The following is a 19,810-nucleotide window of genomic DNA, read 5'->3' as shown; positions in this document are numbered from 1 at the left end:
CCCAAAGACAGTGATTATTGCTAGTTTTTGCTGCAATTACATTGTGAGTTTCAAACAGAACTTTTAAAACTTTTCAAGCCATGCAGTGCAAATTAAAAGGTCATAAATGATCTACATTTTTTTATTTAAAAGATATATTTATGAAACACTGTAAATCAAATCATGAACCAAACATTTGCTTTTGTGCAAGTAAGAGCATGATTTTGTATATATTGAATATTAACCCATTTTCTGTGTACCTCAGAATGAAGAGCCTCTATTGAAGGGAGATCTGATTCACAAAAATGTATGCTGGAATAAATTTTGTTAGTCTCTAATGTTACATTGAACTCTTGTTTGTTCTAATGGGTTTAAGTGTAAACTGTCTCTGGATTGTGATATATATGATTACGGTACTGTAAATAAAAACAAATAATTTGTGCTCTCATGAGCAATAAATAATGGGCTCATCTATTTGATTTATTTCTCTTTAGAAAACAGCTCTATGACATATATATCTTTGTGGACAATATGTACTACTCAGAATCAAATGGTACTATCTGGAGAGCCAGTAAATACACAGGAAAAGGTATAGTTGCAATTAACCTGCAACCATCTTTCCCCTCACCTTCTGAGATACTGGTAGTGCATCCATTAAAACAGCCCAACTTTAGAACAGACCCTAAAGCATTTGGTAAGTTTGCTGGTAATGGCATTGTTAAGTGTGTCAAACTAACATGAAAAGGTCTGTTGATATGCATTTATTAACTTAGCCATCCCCATCATACTGCAAATTCCTTAGAACCTGTTATTAATTCTAGCCATATTCTTTTTTTAATTTATATGCTACTGCTATTTGTGCAGCTGTTTAGATACCCAAAATTAATTATTGATCACAGGTCTAAATTAAATCTTTCAGATGCCTTCAAAATGTTCCAAATGGATTTTTTTTTTTGGTTTATCATGTTAATATTCTTTTTATAGCTGTAGCAAAATCTCTTAGCTGTATATAGTACGTATAAAATCTGTATTATTAAACTCACATTTCTAATTTCTACTACCCTTAATTTGTACAGATTTTTATTTGGTGTTAAATACCATTGACAGGCCTTTTCTATCAACTGAGGGGACCCATGCAGCCTCTTATGATTTTGGAGAACCAGGTTTATTTTAAAGAGTTCAACCTTCTCCTCAGTTGTTGGATGTTCTTGTTAGAGGTAGCAAGTGTAAGGCTTTGTGTTCACTACTGTGAAATAAGCTTTGTGGTGAGCAAGTAGAACACAGAGATCATGGCAGGAGTTGTATATATATGACAAGGAAGATTTATTTATTTATAAGTATGGTTCCCTCCCCCCCCCCCCCAAAAAAAACAGGTAGTTTTCAGGTAGTCCAAGAAAAAACCTGGCTGAGACACAATAAATTTAAGCTAGTTATGGCTCCAGAGAATGGCTGGACTCCCCTTTAATGTTTTCAGTTACAAACAGGCTTTTACTGACTAACCACTAGATTGAATCTTTTTACACACATATAGGATTGCCATTCCCCACTTGGAGTGGGGGGACCGTTGGGTTTTGCAGGCTCCTGCTTGCATCAGCTGACCAGCAGGAGGAAATACCGCCCCCCATCATCAGTGTTGCACAATGTGCCTATGTCACCAGGAAGTGATGTGGGCACACCAGGGATGATGCTCTGGCTTTTGAGCAAACCAGTTTGAGGGTGACTTTTACCGCAGTTTTGCCCAAAGCGTCACCCCCAACATGCCCACATCGCTTCCAGTGACACTGGCACATTGGGAGCAACATTTCCAGCTTCCAGAATGTCCCTTCCGCCAGCATCAAATGGACCTGGCAATTCTACACATACAGTATTCCACCCATATTCCACCCACACCAACCTGCCCTTTCCCAAGAGCCAGACTAAATGGTACAAGGTCTGCTTATCACCAGAGAAAAGTCTAACAACTGGGTACTCTGTTCTTTTGCAATGTAAAGCTAGACCAGGGCTGGCGCATGGGAGTAGGCAGGGTAGGCAGCTGCCTAGGGTGCTACCCCACCTGGGAGCACCATCAGGTGCCCCCTTATTTCCCCTTCCCCACGCAGAGTGCTCCTCTGAGTCTGCCTTGAAGGCAGGATCGGAGGAGTGCTGCACAGTGCACTACTCTTCAGAGGCTTCCTTGAAAGCCTCCGAAGAGTGCACTGTTTTAGCGGCACCTGACCACTTTCAACCCGCCGAGTGTAGTGCAGGGGGAAAGCGGCAGTGCAGCAGCACTCTTGCATCCTGCCCATTGCTCCCTCATCTCCTGCTTGCTGCTCTGCACAATGATGTCACTTCTGGTGATTGTGGTGTGCAAACACTTTGCGCGCACGTGATAAGCACCGTAAAGGAGCTTGCAGGGTGGAGGGGGTGGCGCAGGGGTTCCCCTTCTGATAGGTGATTGGATGCTTAAGCAGTACTTCCCTAGGCTCAGCTGAATGGCTGTCATTCCCCTAAAGAGTAGGACAGCTTTCTGTCCATCACAGTATCTCATTGAGTTTAGAAGAAGAGTTTATTATTCTGTATCAGTTTCCAATAATCTGGTGATATTTTCCTGCCTTTGTATTTCATTTATTTCAATAATCAGTTCCTCAAGGAGCATATAATTTTTGATTAATTGTTCCCATAGACTTGTTCCAAAATAAGCAACTTCTCTGATTAATGAGGCTTCTTTACTTCTGTAAGATATTTCTTGCAAATATTGATACCAATATGCTGTTATATAGCTGAACATCTTTTTCACAATTTCTTTATAATAATTTCTTTACAATGTCTTTATAATATCAATCCATTGTTATTATATCCCAACTGGATCAGGAAAGTGTACTCATGAAGTCTGTGCCCCCCCCCCCCGAATCTTCTATATTGCCAAAGACCATTAAAGTATCCTCTTAAGGGGTCAAATTGGGCTCAGAGGAGGCAATCTCAGGACGTGTTCTTCCAGGAATTTCTGTCCATCTCTGTGCATTAAATTGGAAAAGAGACAGGCTCTTTACAACTTACAGGATGCCTTTGGGGAGGGGGAATTGGGTTGGGAGCATATGAATTACTTACTATAAACAACTTCCCCTTCTTAGGCCTTAGGCTGATGAAAGCAAATCACAAACTTTCCCTCAGCCTGACTCCCAATCCTGAGGCAGAAGGTTGCATTTGAACTCTTCTCCCTGTTGCCAGTGTTTGCTGGTTGTTTGAGGGCACCAGATACACACAGCCTTCAGTCCATGTCAGAATTTTGGGGGGGTGGAGCATGGAGCTTTTCTCTCTTAAAGCACAATTGAACCATACATATCCCTGCCTGTTTCTCCATGTTTGCTATGGTCTCTCATATCTGCTTGCATGACTAACATTTAAAAAGGAGGGATGTTGAGGGGACACATGGATGGATGTGAGGCACTAACCAGGGGAAGTATCAAAGCCATGTCTGTAGCCATTGCTTTGTGTACCTTGTCAGCTGAGAACTGTATTTTTAACTGCTGAACCTCACAAACTTGAATCCTGCTAGTCATATCATGTCAGATGTATGAAGTCAAATGTAGTTTGATGTGGAGGGTAACAACCCACTTGGCTGATGCCGTCAGTTGATTTACACTTTAAAGTCATTGCATAATTTTGTCTTAACTGGCACTGACAGAACAAATTCAGCATGGATGTGCATCTACCAGGATGTAACAACCAGCACACTAAATACTAGGGCACTGCTGACAATAGAATGCCTGGCCAGTGATCCATCCAAGAGCAAGTACATATAAGACATCCCTTTACTGAATGTCTTCCTTCCCAGTGTCTCTCCCACTCCCCACATTGTTTAATTTAGCTTTAATTTTTCTTGCTGTCTTTTTAAAGATGCCATCTTTGGACTCCAAAAACTCTTTTTTTTAAGTAGGATAGTCTGAAGCTAAAAAACATAGAATGCTTCTAATATATTTCTTTTTGTTTTTTCCTAACATGACTTCTTATTAAATATTGAGGGGGTGGAAAGAAGCTTAAACTGCCCAGTCCAGATGAAGCCTTTGGACTTTGCATGTGTATTGCTTAGCTTATCCAGCCCAAGAATCCGGATTGAGGGAAGGCTAATTAGCCTTAGGTACAAATGAGATTTATAAGGGATCGTACAACCTGGAAACGAAACCATGCGAGCACTAATAATGCCATGCAGATGGAAGCCAAAAGTCGACAGTATGACACTGTTTTGAAAAGACAGCAAGGAAAGTGCTTTTCATGTACACTGCAGAACCTATTTAATTGTTACATGTTTGCAATGGGATATTAGTTATAGGCTCTGTTCAGCTGCTAGATTAGTGTTCTGATTGCAAGTGCAACAGGTCAAATCAGGATGCCTCCCACTGCATTACCTGCTCTACCCTCTGTGCACAGTCTTATGTTCGCTAAGACTGCTTGATGGTCTACAGGACATTAAAGTGCTCTCAGAGCCCTTATAGTGTATTTCTGCAACGTACACAGCCCAACTTTAAAAAATAACAATTGTATTTGATGAGTACTCTCTAAAAACAGCTTTCAACCATGTGCTGTAGAAAAGAACCCAGGTATAGACTGGCTTTATTTACTGGGAAAAGTTCTGCGCAGGGTGGGGGGGGGGGTGATGGGACTGCCCTGGAGGACCTACATCTTTCACCTTTATGTCCGTGGCCGAGGTCCAAGCTGAGTGGAACTGCAGTGCTACAAATATCACAGGGGCTGCTTGCCTCAGGGCTGTTTTAAGTCTGTTCCTCAAAGAACTTGTATTTGATAGCTTTTTGTAGATACTTTTGTCTTCAGCTTGCCTTCAAAATGCGGTTTGGAACCATCTTTGCAATTTAAAATTCCTTTAAAAAACATTCCTGACCTGGATTGCCCAGGCAAGCCCCCGCCACATGGGCCCCCCACCATGGCCAGGCTAGAGGACCTGTCAGCATGCTCTGCTGCTTCCAGGCCTGGAGCACAAGCTGACGATCTCTGGAGGGAATCGGCAGCAGTGGGGGGAAAGGATTCCCCCCTCCACAAATATCACAGGTTCCCACTTTACCTGATATAACCTTCTTTTTCAGAAGTAAGACCTTGTAGTGCAAACAGAAGAAACTGCAAGCACGGCTCCCGATCCAATCAGTGCAAATGTAGCAGAGGATTTACTTTAAGTAAAAACAGGCAACATTGTGAAGGTAATGGAGAACTGACTGGAGGCAGAAGTGAAATAGTGGAAGCCAACACTCCCATAAGATAATAAGAGTGCCTTTATTAATGTTTTGGGGAGGAGCCCTGTGGCGCAGAGTGGTAAGCTGCAGTACTGCAGTCCAAGCTCTGCTCACAACCTGAGTTCAATCCTGGCAGAAGCTGGGTTCATGTAGCCAGCTCAAGGTTGACTCAGCCTTCCATCTTTTGAGGTTGGTAAAATGAGAACCCAGCTTGCTGGAGGTAAAGAGTAGATGACTGGAGAAGACCCTGTAAAAGGCCTGCCATGAAATGTTGTGATGTGATGTCACCTCAAAGTTGGAAACAACTGGTGCTTGCACAGGAGACTACCTTTTAAAATTAATTTTACATTAGATCAATACCTGTAATGGCCAAGGGCAGAGAACACATGCCATATCTGTTTTGCCATGTGGACATTCAAAAGGATGCAGAAGAGTAAAAGCCTTTTCTGTCTGCATATCCCTTATTTCAGAGTGAGGCCATCCTAAATCCAAGTCCTAGGCCATACAGCCCTGGCCCCTCCTTGACAAGCATTGATAGTACTTGAGGGAGGTGTGCTATATACTTTCCTCCAAGCTGCAAGATCTTTGGCTGGAGGAAAAACAGCACCTCTCAAGGAGTTCCTGTCCCACTCCCATGAAGGCTCGATAGTTCCAGGTTTCTGATCTGAGATTTGCTATTTCATTCCATTAGCTGATGCAACAGGGGGGATAGGGTTGCCAGCCTCCAGATGGTGGCTGGAGATCTCCTGCTATTACAACTGATCTCCAGTTCACCTGGAGAAAATTGCCATTTTGGAAGGTGGACTCTATGGCATTATACCTCACTGAAGTTCCCCTCCCCAAACTTCACAGTCCTCAAGCTCCACTCCCAAAATCTCCAGGTACTTTCTGGCTGGCAACCGTAGTGCTCACACTTAAGCTGTATACACACCGATCAACCAGCCTTGCCTGCACTGCTCTTTCCATAGGGGTAGACCAGTTCACTACTTGATCAGCAGGACAGTTGGATAACAAAAAGGGGGCTTCTGCATCTGCCATCAGAACAGGCACATGCCTCTCTGTTGTGATCCTAATTCTAGTGAGGTCTGTAGGTTCTAGGGAAGCCTGTGTAGGAGTAGCTACAGGGCTTACATCTCTCAGGATTCTTCTGTCTCTCTGATTGGGTGAAAGCAGTTTTGGAGGGAAAACTTGCCCAGAGGAGAGGGACCTGGGAGGAAAGCATTAAAAAGGCCAAGCTACAGACTGGGTTGTTCCCTCTGAAAAGGGCTGTAGGAGAAAAAGTGGCAAGAGGGAATCTCTCATCCAAGGAGGGTGTGTGAGTCTATTGAGGTTAGAGGAAGGGAATGTTTAGGTAGTTGTGTCAGGGGTTTTATTTCTTTGTACCAACTTTTCTATATTAATTGTGCACTAAGTATTTTACAACCTGCTTCTTGTTTTGAGAACTTATAATAAACCTGTTGTTATTGTTAAAATGCCTGGGTCCTCATGTCTCTTTGGTCACAGATAAAAGGTTTAGCTAATAAGGAAGATGGGTGGTTGGCAGAACTGCCAAGCCACATTGTGCTGGCGAGGGGAACCTCCCCCGACATCATCGGCGCGATGATGTCACCTGGAAGTGACATCATCACACCGGTGACATTGCTCGCGGCCACTCTAGGGGTTTCTGGGATGCTGTAGCTATTTGGGAGGGAACACTCTATGGTACAATACAGGGAAGGCTGGGGACTTGGCTGAAGCTCCTCTCCTTCCTGCTCCCCTGGGGAAGGAAGAAAAGAGTCAGAGCTTCCTTCGCCCAGTTTTCTGGATCCCATGGGAGAGATATAAAGAAAGCACTTTTAAGACCAATGAGTGCTGCTAATGTTTTAATCATGTTTTATTTTAAATTTTAAAAATCTTTAATTGTGTTTGTCTGTGCCCTTTATAAAAATTATATCTCTGCTACCTGGCATTACATTTTATGACACACATGGTCAGGCCCAACAAGGTCTCATTTATGTCAGATTCCGCCCTTATAACAAATGCGTTCGACACCCCTGCATTAAGTATCTTAAATAGCCAGTATCAGAGATGCCCAAAAATAATTAAATGATTGCTGTTCCTAATCATTTTAGCACATATGTCATCATTGTTTCTTTTATCAGATGTCAATGAATGTGCATTGTGGAACCACGGATGTACTTTGGGCTGTGTCAACATCCCAGGCTCTTACTATTGTACATGCCCAAGAAATTTTGTTCTACTGCCTGACAAGAAAACTTGCCATGGTAGGTAATGGGCAAAACACCTGAATGCTTCTTCCTACTGTCTAAAATCTGTGAGAGGTTTCCTGCAATATTTCACTTTTCTGACTCCCTTGTTATGTACATTCAACAACTGATGTTATCTACATTTTGCACCTGGGAAGAACTGGTTGTTCCTCAACTTGCTTCAGTTGGAAGCTTGTACATCTTGGTTATTCATGTTTTTATTTATACAGGCAGATTTTTGCTCCACAAGGGAGGCTTGTCCCCTCTCCCCAGTTTAAATAAATAACCAGGAAAAAATACAATTGACAACAATAAAGAGTACAAGATGAATTGTAAAGATAATAGTAGATTGCAATAGACCAAGCTGGACTACATCTGTCCAAAAAAGAGTGATAAGACACCCACTTGAGCTCTGTACTCAAGATACGTATAGCTGTCTCCCTGCCATGCACAAATTTACATGTCCACTTTGAGAATATAATAATCTTTTAATTATGATGCAAATCTCTTTTACCACAAATCATAAGGATATCAGTATAAGCTGATTTTAGACATTTTTATAGGACCCTGAAGTGATCAGATCTGTTGCTTTGGATTAGGCATATTTGCCAATTTTGTTATGCTTTGAGAAAGACAATACCATCCATGGATTCCAGACCAGGAAACATCTGTAGTCAATTCTAATTAGTTCTACACTTATTCCATCGGAGCAGATGTTTTCATCTGGTACTTTGGGTATGGAAGAAAACAGGTGACAGCATAGAATACAAAGTAGAAGGACGCTGTCTAAAGCTGCTGTTCTTCCTGGCTCCTGAAAAGGAATACGAATAGATAAATGTTGTAACATTGAACCAGGAGATAAGCAATGCAAAACAGGTACAGTGAAACCCGTTAATGGAGAACTTCTGCCAACATAGTACCATGAAAACATTCTAAAGCTAGAGAGTACTACTGCAGGGACCATGGCCTGACAAATAATTCTGTACACCCTGAAAGTGGTAATAAATAGAGGTGAATTCCACTCATTAGTTGCTATAGTCCTCTTTCAGCATTGTTCTTAAAAATAAATACCTGAGCCATGAACCTTCTCTGTATGGGACATACAGGGCTTTTTTGGAGCAGGAACGCACAGGAACGCAGTTTTGGCTGGCTTGGCCAGGGCTCTGGCTCAAAAAAAGCTCTCCAGCAGAGGGAAGGCACTAGGCAGCCATGTGCTCCCAGACTGTGATACACTTGAGCACTCCCTCCTGGGAGACGTTGGGCATGCCACTGTCTGCTCCACTGCATGTGGCTGTCTCTCTCCAGCTATGTTTTTTTTGCAGGGGGGGGAGGCAAAACAAGGTCTGTCATTAGGCTGTCTGAGAACACACATACATGAAATGCAGCTGATGGCACTGTCCTGTTCTGTGTCAATATGCAGAAAGTAACCTACTGAATGGGTGACTAGATGACCTATATGGACCCTTCCAACTCTATGATTCAATAATTGTTATTGCAGAAATTGCACACAGATGGTGGTTCATTTTTAAAAATCATGCATATTAGTACAATTAGGACTCTCATAATATATGAAAATATTTTACTCCGTCTTTGAGTTCCTGCAAGCCTTTATTGGTTTTTTAAAAATTCTTAATCCCCTTTGTACTCATTTTAAATTTTAATTTAGAACTCATTTCCTGTTCAAGCAATTATCTTCACTGCAGTTATGGCTGTGCTGAGACACCTAATGGACCTGTTTGCACTTGTCCAGAAGGATCACTTCTCCAACAAAATGGAAAAACATGCACAGGCAAGCAAATAAATACTATTAAGTGTTTTAATTCCAGGGGAAATATTGCAATTTGTATTCAGCAGATTTAGGGTTGCCAAGTCCAATTCAAGAAATATCTGGGGACTTTGGGGGTGGAGCCAGGAGACATTGGGGTGGAGCCAGGAGCAGGGGTGTGACAAGCATAAGTGAACTCCAAAGGGAGTTTTTGGCCATCACATTTAAAGGGACCGCACATCTTTTAAATGCCTTCCTTCCATAGGAAATAATGAAGGATAGGGGCACCTTCTTTGAGAGCTCATAGAATTGGACCCCCTGGTCCAATCTTTTTGAAACTTAGGGAGTATTTTGGGGAGAGCCACCGGATACTATACAGAAAATTTGGTGCCTCTACTTCATAAAACAGGGCCCCCAGAGCCCCAGATACCCGTGGATAAATTCTCCATTATTTTCTATGGGAATAAGTCTCCATAGGGAATCATGAGTACCCAGAAGACATTTCCCTCCCCTCCCCCCGCTTTCTGATTAACCTTAAGCGAGCGGAGGGCCTCCAAACTGGGGGATCCCCTGTCCCCACCTGGGGATTGGCAACCCTAAGCAGATTGGTGGGAGTCTTTAAATGGGAGAGGGAGGCAGATGGCTGCTTCTGCTGCCTAGCAGGGAGGTGGCAGAAGCAGCCCCAGTTTCCCCCCTCCTCCCATTTAAAGGGGCATGGGTGTGGGAGAGGCAGCCTGGGGCAGCAAAAATCCCAGCACCACTGCCTCTCACCCCGGTCCATGGAAAATCTAAAAATATGTCCATGTGCAATTATTATCAATATGCTGTATGTTCAAATGTCAACAAAGTTGGAAGGTCTTGACTCTATTGGATTGCTTGATTTTTATCTTTCTTGCGAGGTAATATACATCTTTTAACAATAGTAAGGGCATGTATGGTCCATTTTAAGTCACATTTTATTCAGTGGGGCTTACTGCTAGGAAAGGGTTGTTAAGGTAGCAGCTTGAATGAAGATAGTTACAGAGGGTAGCTGTGTTAGTCTGCAATAGAACCGTTACATTTGAATCCAGGAGCAATGTAGAAACCAACAAGATCTTCACTGTGTAAGATTATGAAGTCAAAGATCCCTTTCTCGTACACCACCCTGAGTGAACTGTAATTGTAAATTACAAGGACCTAATACTGCTAATGCTTTTAGAAGTATATATATATATATATATATAAGTCCAAGCTAAGTTTTGCCCCAGAATGTTTGTGATGACTGCTACCTGAAATAACTTTAAAAGGAGATTAGCCGAATTCCTTTAATTCTCAACATGGCCTTACCTGTGGATACTTAAAGACTAGTCAGATCTTTCTATAAAACCTGAGAAAAGCTCCAAGTCTGCAGAATTTTTTTTTTTAAATAAATAGTAAAAAGTAAAATAAAAATAGAAAATCGATTGGGGGATTAACCTTCCATGGTAAGAGAGCCTATAGCTTTAAGAAATTAATGCTCTCAGTATCTGTTGCTAGGCGACCACAGATCATCAAACCTTGATTTCTCTCAGTAAAAAACAGGGGGAGGGGCAGAGACAGTTCCAGGGCTGTTTTGGCCTACCTCACTTGCATGGTTGCTCCAGGACTCGTTACTAGCTATTGTTCAACAGCACCAACCCATGAAAGCTATTGCGGAATAGTGGTTAGACTTTCAGACTAGGCTCTTAGAAACCCATATTCAAAGCCCAACTCTGCCATGATGCTCACTGGGTGACTTTGGGCCAGCCAGTCACACATTCTCAGCCTAACTTACCTCACAGGGTTGTTGTGAAGATAATATGGTGAAGAGACTGATGTGATCTGCTTTGGCTCCCCATAGTGGAAAACGGCAGGTATAATTGAAGTAAACATGTAATCAATACAGCTGAAGATGGGGAACAGATAAAAAGTATGTTCTTTGGTTGCTGGGAAAGGAACTATGGAAAGATGAAGATATGGGGGCTGCCAGGAGGAGGGAAAGATGAAATAGTGTGGGAAGGAGATACACAGGAAGGTGAGGTACCCTCCCCAGTCCTTTCAGATTTCTTACTACACAACTGGGCCAACCAGCACTGTGAAACATGACCAGAGTTTTCCTGGGGAGGAGCTGACTGGAGTAAAGTTGGAAATATGTGGATATGGGGGCTTTCAGGAGGAGGGAAAGATGAAATAGTGTGGGAAGAGCAGTAAGCAGGGAAAACTGAGGATATATGGGTTGCCAGGAGGAGAGAAATAGCATGGAGAGGGGGATACAGAGAAAAATCAGATTTCCCCCCTCACGTCCCTGCAGGTCCCTGCTTATCCCAGTCTATTAGCCACGATGCTTAAATAAAACCTGCATTTGGAGGCTTGGTAAGCACAGATTGCTGGGATGCTGCAGTCTTTGTGTCCAGAACCTCCTGGAGAAATCTAGTTGAGAAACAGAATTTTGGAACAGATAGACCTTGATCTGATCAAGCAGCATTGTTCTTGGGTTCTTTGGCAACTCCCTTAAATATCAGGATTTGTTTTGTGGCATTAGTGAGGTACCTTATGGCAGATATAAGTTACCCTATAGCAGATATAACTCTTGGCTGCCTTTTATATAGCCACAACATTATAGCAGGTCCTAGTTTTAGGTAAGGCTTGGCATAATCCTTAGGGCAGGCCTATCAGTTTATGCATCCATTGAAATCAATGGATTAAGAACTCTGCTTAGGCTTGCATGGTTATTGTATTTTGCCTTTAAAAAAAACACCATTTGTTTACATTGATTTGTGCAAGGTTGTACATCTCCGGATAATGGTGGTTGTAGCCAGATATGTACCTCTCTGAGTTCATTGTCTTGGGAATGTGGTTGCTTTCCTGGCTATGTTCTCCAAGAAGACAAAAAGCAGTGTACTGTGACAGGTCAGTATTAAAATCTTTAGCTGTGTGCAAATTTATTTTATTTGAGTGACAGAACTCTTCTGATTATGGTCTTATCAAACCTCATGTGATGGGAGGGTCTGTGATTGGATTTCCTGATATGTAATGCAGAGTTACTCCAGTCTAAATCAGCTGTGATAACTCTGCATAGGATTGTGCTACTAATCACAAAAAAAGATCTGTGGAGAAGGGAGAGTAATATGGACAACACTGGTGAAAAGGGGATAACCATAAGGGCAAAACTTTATGGTTTGAAGTTGGTTTTACCATCGAGTTTTGCCCCAAAACCAGAGTGTTGCTGTGCAATGTCCTTGCTGTGATTATGTCACTTCCTGGTGATGTCATTGCATCAGGGACATCTTGGAATGCCCCCCAAATCCCTCCACCAGAGCAATGAGGGGATCTGGCAACACTATTTAGGTACCAGGCCAAAATGTTTCATTTTACTGAAGCTTTTAATTTAGGTGAGAGTAATGACATGTTTACTCTGAGTACTGTTTATTAGACTCAGACCGGTTCCCCACCAGTCTTATGCCACTCTCATCATGCTCCTCTTCTCCTCTGGTCTTCCGTCGGATTTCACACTATGCTGCCCCGAGGCAGCAACTCGCTTCTCCTTTTTTGTGTGGCAAAACAGAAACCGGTTTTTAGAGGATCTTGTCTACTGCACGAAAGACACAGAGCTAGTTGTAGCCCCAGGGTAGATAGTGTGAAATCCGACAGAAGCCCCGCAGAGAAAAGGAGAGTGAGAGCGGCATGAGGCTAGTGGGGAATCATTTAAAGCTGCTCAATATTTGTGCTGTTTTTATGCTCTGGTTGTGGCTTTTCATGCTGAGTTTTCAATTGTTAACTCTTATTTTGTGTGTTTTTTATTATGTTTTATTTTGTAAGCCAGACTCTGGCAAGGGGGCATAGATAGTTTTTATATAAACAAACAAAATGAATTCCCATTCTCCACAGGTGAGAAGTTCAGAGGCCTAACTATATTATATCCACCCCACCCTGGGTACTCACAGGATCAGCATGATGTTGTTGCAAGCTCACAAAAGGGAACTAAATTCCCAGTTTAGATCAGGGTGGTGAATAGTTGCCATTTGCCTGCTATAAGTGAGCACTCCCTTCTTGGTGCTCCTACCAGCACTTAACAGAGTGGTAGGGGTAGGGTTGCCAAGTCCAATTCAAGAAATATCTGGGGGACTTTGGGGGTGGAGCCAGGAGACATTGGGGGCAGAGCCAAGAGCAAGGGGTGGCAAGCATAACTGAACTTCAAGGGAGTTCTGGCCATCACATTTAAAGGGACTGCACATCTTTTTAAATGTCTTCCTTCCATAGGAAATAATGAAGGATAGGGGCACCTTCTTTTGGGGCTCATAGAATTGGACCCCCTGGTCCAATCTTTTTGAAACTTGGAGGGTATTTTGGGGAGAGGCACTAGATGCTATACTGAAAATGTGGTGCCTCTATCTCAAAAAACAGCCCCCCCCCCGAGCCCCCGATACCTGCAGATCAATTCCCCATCATTCCCTATGGGAATAGTTCATGGAGGTGAATGATGGCTGTGGGGGCAGGGCTTCCTCCGCTGGCCAGCTGGCTGGGGGAGGGGGGAAGCCTATAAAACTGGGACCTGGGGATTGGGAAGCCTAGGTAGGGGTAAGGGGGTGACATTGCTCAATACAGCGACATTACTTTCAAGTGAAGACCTGGAAGTGATGTCACCATGTCAAGCACCTATCTAGGAACTCTCCCAATCTATAGTCACCATGGTTTGCCAATGGGAACACACAGACATATGTCTGACCAATGATTCTTGCGGTAGGCCCAGTCTGAAGACTGTGTATTATGTAGTTTGGCCTGTAAGGAAGTATTGCTGAGAAAAGGGCTGGATTCAAATGGAGTATTAAAGAATTTGAATAAATATTAGATTATGTCAGACTAGGATCTGGGAGATGTGTATGCAAATCACCATACTGCCTTAAAAATTCACTGGATTACTTTAGGCTAGTCACTCTCTCAGCCTAACCTGCCTCACGAGGCGGAAGCTATGAGGATAAAATAGAGACTATTGTAATTATTTGTAGTCTCTTTTGGGGAAAAAAGCAGTATATAAATATATAAGTAAAAAACAGGGACTTTTTTGTAGAGAAAGATCAGCAGGAACTCATTTTCATATTAGACCACACACTATGATGCCAAGCCAGTCAGAACTGCGTTCCTGTGTGTTCCTGCTCAAAAAAACCCCTGAGCAAATATATTCTCAATATATTTCAGCTATTTTTAATGGACATCAGTTTTGCCTGTAAAGTATAATTGGTAGATCATTAACTGTCTCCTTTATTAAAACTGTTTGTAATTTAGTATTATGATGAATGCTAATTAAAGAGATGAAGAGTACAGAAAAGGGAAGAGCCACAGACTGAAAAGTGCCTTTCCCCATGCATAGCTTCTAAACTACAGATCATTATGAGGAAAAGAAGTATTCATTACATTTCTTGCTAACAGGGCCCAAACCATTTCTGTTGTTTGCAAACAGCCAAGACATTCGGCGCATTGATTTTGATGGAACTGATTACTTACGTTTACTCAGCTGGCAGATGGGAGCAGTCTTAGCTCTCGACTATGACCCTGTTGAAAATAAGGTAAGGCATTAAAAGAGAGGATTTTAAAGCACTGCAAGGACATGCAACAGCTTTTGCTTCTTTACGTTTTGTGGTTTTCCACAATATGAATGAGACGCTATTTCCCCCCCCCCCCCCCCGATGTCCTCAGTATGTTTGTTCTTTTAGAATGGTAAAGATTCCACAGTTGACAGCTCTCTCTCTCTCTTTTGCTGCAGCTATTAACATAGTATGTCAGCCTTAACTCATATCAAATTTGTTTTGAAGGTGTCAGCAGTCCTTATTAAGCCTATCCAGTTTTAGAAAAAAACCACAATTCTGGATTGCATATTTGATAACGTTTTGGAATAAAGATCTAGTCCTACCAGAAAGAGGGGATGCCACAACTTAGTCAAGCATTTTTCCTTCGTTTACTATGACCAAACCTGGTCCTACAGAACATATAATAACAATATTTTGTAATTTATAGTGGAAAGTTGAAAATCATAAAGTTTGGAAGATAGCGAATGATGACTTTCAGAATCTTATGTATGGCAAGTCCTCATATGTTCAGGAACCTCCCTCTCAGGCTTTATGAATGTATTGCCAAAATGCATACGAAATTATATGTTTTAAATTTTTAGGGTTGCTAGGTCCAACTCAGGAAATACCTGAGGACGTTGGGGGTAGAGCCTGAAGACTTCGGAGGTGGATCCTGGAGACTTTCCCACTCCCTAATAAATAAATAAAAATATAGAAGTGCAGTTCCTCTGAATACAGTCTTCATTTCCTTGTCCTCTTTTTTGCCTTCAAAGGGTTCCCCAGCAGCTGCACTTCCACTAAATGAAAGTGTACTTTGTCATACCCCCTTGTCCGGCTTTGGTAGCATTTCCAAGCATAGCTTTATTAAGGGACACACACTCACAAAACAGCCAAAATAAACACAGTTTGCAAGCCCACACTTCTGTGATCTCACTGGGGCAATGGAATAAATTACTTTACTCATGGAAGTTGCTGAATGTAACCACCTGCTGTATTTCAACCAACTTCTTCAGACTAACACAGGAAAACTAAAGTAAGGAAGAGAACAGTCTAAGGGGTGGAGTTTTCCTATGATTAGGTTCTAGTTAACTCTTTACTATCCATTTTACAATACAAATTACTTCTGAAATGAGTGCAAACAGAGGGACTGTGCTCTCTTCCTCTCTCACACATTCACCAGGAAGAGCCACATGGCTCTGCCTGCTCAGCCCCCCTGCAGTTTTTGACCTGCTGAAATTTAAAGGCAAATACACATTCCAAAACACAAATAGGGGTAGGGCTTCTCCCTGCTGGCCAGCTGGCTGGCATCAGGGAGGACCCTAAAAAATCAGGGGGTCACTCACTGGGACCTGGGGGCTGACAAGCTTTTTTTTTTTTACTTGAGTTAGACAAGGTTGCAACTAGCAGAAAAAAAATTCTTGAAAACTGCACATTGTTGTGAAACCAAAAGTATGACAAAATGCTCCCTGTTTGCATGCCTCATCCATGCAGTACACACTGCTGATCATGCCCCTCTGTTGCACACAATATTGATAAAATAAAAAAAGGTCTGCACTCTTATCCTATCACCCATTTAAAGCATTATATACACATCAGAAACCCAAGTTTTAGTTCTTGAGGCTGTCCGGATGATTTCTGCTTATTTATTTAATAATAATAGAAGAAGTGTTTTCTTTCTTCCTCACAGAATAAATGAAACAGAGCTGCAATGCCCTGGAGCTCAAGGTGGGGCTTACATTTTAAATCTGAGGTGCCAAAAAGACTTTCTGCAGTAATTAATCTATGGCTATATTGTAAGGGTTATTTTAATTGACTCTTGAATTTCTTGCAACTGTGCAACAATTTTCTTTATGTGATGCCAGTGCATTTACACTCTTTGAAACAGAATATCTCTGAAGTTGCTTGTATGAAATATGCCACAGAACCAGAAGGAAAGCACCAGTGTCTCCCCCCCCCCCCAAATGGCAGCTGTTTCATGATGACACATTCTCTTGTTAAAAACAAAAATATCACTACATTTGAACAATATTAGTCCTGCCCTGGATAGCCTGGTCTAGCCTGATCTTGATCGTGGTAAGTAAGTAGGGTTAGCTCTAGTCAGTATTTGGATGGGAAACCACCAAGGAATACCAGAGTCAGGCAATGGCAAACCATTTCTGAATGTCTCTTGCCTTGAAAACCCAACAGGACCACCATAAGTCAGTTGTGACTTGAGGACAAAAAACACACAACCCCCTGCTTATAGGTTATTTCAGTCAAAAACATTTTCCCCGTATTTCTCATTAATCACATTCAAAGGTAAAACCAAGATCCAGAGCAAAATAGGTGAGTATGACCTGCCTCATCTTTTTTATTATTATTACTTCAAAACCTGTGTTACATATGATAAACTGGTTGGCAGAAAGGGTAAGGCAGGATACTAGGGAGATGGTATATAGGGCAGCTGGGATTTACTTGCTGAAGAAATCAGTCTCCTTGAAGGATAAAGGCTTGCTTATTTGATCTATAATCATAGGCTACAATTCTTTAAATAACTTCATTATATTTCTCCAAAAGAAATTTCATTGCTGGAGGTAAAGCCGACTAGATAAGGAAATCCTATTCCCAAAATAAGAGGTGCAGTAATCACCTACAAACCTTCTGTTTCCTCACCACAGATTTATTTTGCCCGCACAACACTGAAGCAGATAGAAAGAACTAATCTTGATGGCTCAGACTGTGAAAAAGTTATCCATGATGCAATGGAGAGATCCGAAGGGCTTGCCGTGGACTGGATTAACCGTAAATTGTATTGGACTGACAAGGGGTATGTTTCTCCTGCAGATATTACAGGATGCTTAATGCTGGCATAAGACATTTTGAGACCTAACCTACAAGAAAGAAGCAATTGAAAAGTTGTTGTAGAATACCAGAATGTTGTGTATGCTTATGGCAAGTCATCATTGGAATATATAACATTTGAATCTGTATAATGTGTTCTTAAACTCACAGCACCTGCCCTTCATAGAATGAAAATCTGTTGCAATGGTTGCTGATCTTTATCATTCTATAAAACAAAATGGGCTTGGTGCACTGCCGCATAGGCAGTCTTACCCAAACGTCTTAAAAATGTTAGAAGAGGGTTCCCCAATGTGGTGCCCACCAGTACTTCACTTAGTGGTTGCTGAGCTTTTCAGAAAGTAGGTGGGGCCATTGTAAGGCGGGGCTTGTTATTGGCTGCCCTTGTTCAAATTAAAGGGGTTTCCACTGGAGGATGAGGAGGACAGGAAAGCAACTGAGCTTGCCTTAGACAGCGTGTAGTTCCATTTCCCCTTCAAGCTTCCCTTATTCCCAGGAGGAATGAGAAGGGAAGTATTCCATTCAGCTCCACTTCCTGTGGCAGCCACTTTGAATTTAGCTCTGCCTCCTGTGGCAGCCATTTTAATGTGTTCGCTACCTCCTCTCAAAATTCCGAATGTGCCCACAGGCTCAAAAAAGTTGGAGATCCCTATGTTAGAAGTACAAGACAGGGCTAGGAAGAAAAGGTCAAGAGGGAGCTAGTACGGGGGACAGGGTGAGGCAGAACTAGTAGCAAGGGAGCAATTAAAATGGACCTAGATGCACTTACTGCCTAAAAGACTAGCTATGCATTTTGACCAAAATAAATGATTGTGCTAACTGAGCCATCTGCATTGCAGAACATCCCACATTGAAATGAGTGATCTAAATGGAATGCAGAGGAAAATAATCATCCAAAAAGGGGTGTCTCAGCCTCAAGGGATTGCTGTTCATCCATTTGCTGAGTAAGTTGACAAGCATACATTGAAAGGAACAGTAGGTGGTATACATTTTCCAAAGAGTAACACGTCTTGTCAAGATTCACTTAGTGCCAGTATAAATAAGTGCCATCAAGTCACAACCAACTTATCACAATCCTAAGTGAGATGCAGAGGTGGTTTGCCGTTGTCTTCCTTTGCAGAGCCTCTTTTGGTGGTCTCTCATCCAAGGAGCAACCTTGCTTCACTTCTGCAGTTGGGCCATACCATGCTGCCTTCCCTCCTATTGCAATGTAAAATGTTATGCATATTCACCATCATATGCTGAATGTAACTTGAGGCATGAAACCATTAACTTTCACTGAGAGTATTTTGCAGGATGCAATAGCAAACAAAAGTTGAACTGGCCATGCAGCAGTGGGTTCATATGCTTGATTGTGCCAACAAAGCCTAGGCCTTGCTCACAACTTCTATGCGTTCAATTTTCCATGAGTTAAAAGCATTTAAAAAGGTAAAGGTAGTCCCCTGTGCAAGCACCAGTCGTTTTTTCGACTCTGAGGTGACGTTGCTTTCACAATGTTTTCACGGCAGACTTTTTAATTTTTTTTATTAATTTTAACTACAAAGAAAAGAAGCAGAAACAAAGATACATAAAAGGGGGGAGGGCATATACAGAATGGGAAAAACAGAAATAAAGAAAAATACAAATATATCAATTATAATTCTACCTCCAAATAAAATACTTAATTTGTTCTACCTGCAAGTATGAAGTTCTCCATGGCCGTTTTCGCACTAGCGTTTACTCCGGCGTAGCACCCCATTTACCTCCGGATCTTTTCCTGGTTTTCCCACCTGTTGCTCCGGCGCTGCGGTTTGCTCCGGCGCTGCAGGGGTTTCACGCTGGAGTATCTAGATCCACCTCCTTCCGGAGTTTTTGAAAACCTCCGGATCCACACCGGATCCACTCCTCGGAGTTTGCTGTGGGAAATCCATCCACGCCGGATCGACTGCTTTGTGGGCGTCACCCTCTCCCTTTCCGTCCTCCCACCCCATCCACCCCCTTGGCCAATCATCAGCCTTTCGCGGCGCTTCCCCAAAGTGCCGGCACGGCCATTTTTTTTTTAAACTTCACAGTTTTGCGTAATAGCGATATTTCGAAATTAACAAATAGAAAAAAAAACCCTCCTGGAATAGCCTCAATTGCCACCTCAATTGGTTTCGTTAGAATTTTTTTTTATTATTATTGACTTTAGTTGCGTTATTTCGCTGTTGCGTTATCTCG

General features: G+C 42.2%; 1 protein-coding gene across 2 annotated transcripts in view; it reads left to right on the top strand.

Annotated features, from left to right (window-relative positions):
* Positions 1-19,810, top strand: part of EGF (epidermal growth factor) — a 75,557-nt gene that overhangs the window by 15,480 nt on the left and 40,267 nt on the right. The window contains exons 5-12 of one of the 2 annotated variants that reach the window (XM_060246929.1): positions 474-673; positions 5,058-5,168; positions 7,343-7,465; positions 9,114-9,236; positions 11,994-12,119; positions 14,637-14,773; positions 17,431-17,579; positions 18,451-18,555. In XM_060246929.1, the coding sequence (XP_060102912.1) occupies positions 474-673; positions 5,058-5,168; positions 7,343-7,465; positions 9,114-9,236; positions 11,994-12,119; positions 14,637-14,773; positions 17,431-17,579; positions 18,451-18,555 (1,074 nt within the window). The remainder of the gene's footprint in view (positions 1-473; positions 674-5,057; positions 5,169-7,342; positions 7,466-9,113; positions 9,237-11,993; positions 12,120-14,636; positions 14,774-17,430; positions 17,580-18,450; positions 18,556-19,810) is intronic. The other variant, XM_060246928.1, reaches the window with a different exon arrangement.

Source organism: Heteronotia binoei, chromosome 9, assembly GCF_032191835.1.
Source record: "Heteronotia binoei isolate CCM8104 ecotype False Entrance Well chromosome 9, APGP_CSIRO_Hbin_v1, whole genome shotgun sequence".
NCBI classification, from domain to species: Eukaryota; Metazoa; Chordata; class Lepidosauria; order Squamata; family Gekkonidae; genus Heteronotia; species Heteronotia binoei.
The sequence above is the reverse complement of the archived record's forward strand: the minus strand, read 5'-3'. Positions and strand labels throughout refer to the sequence as shown.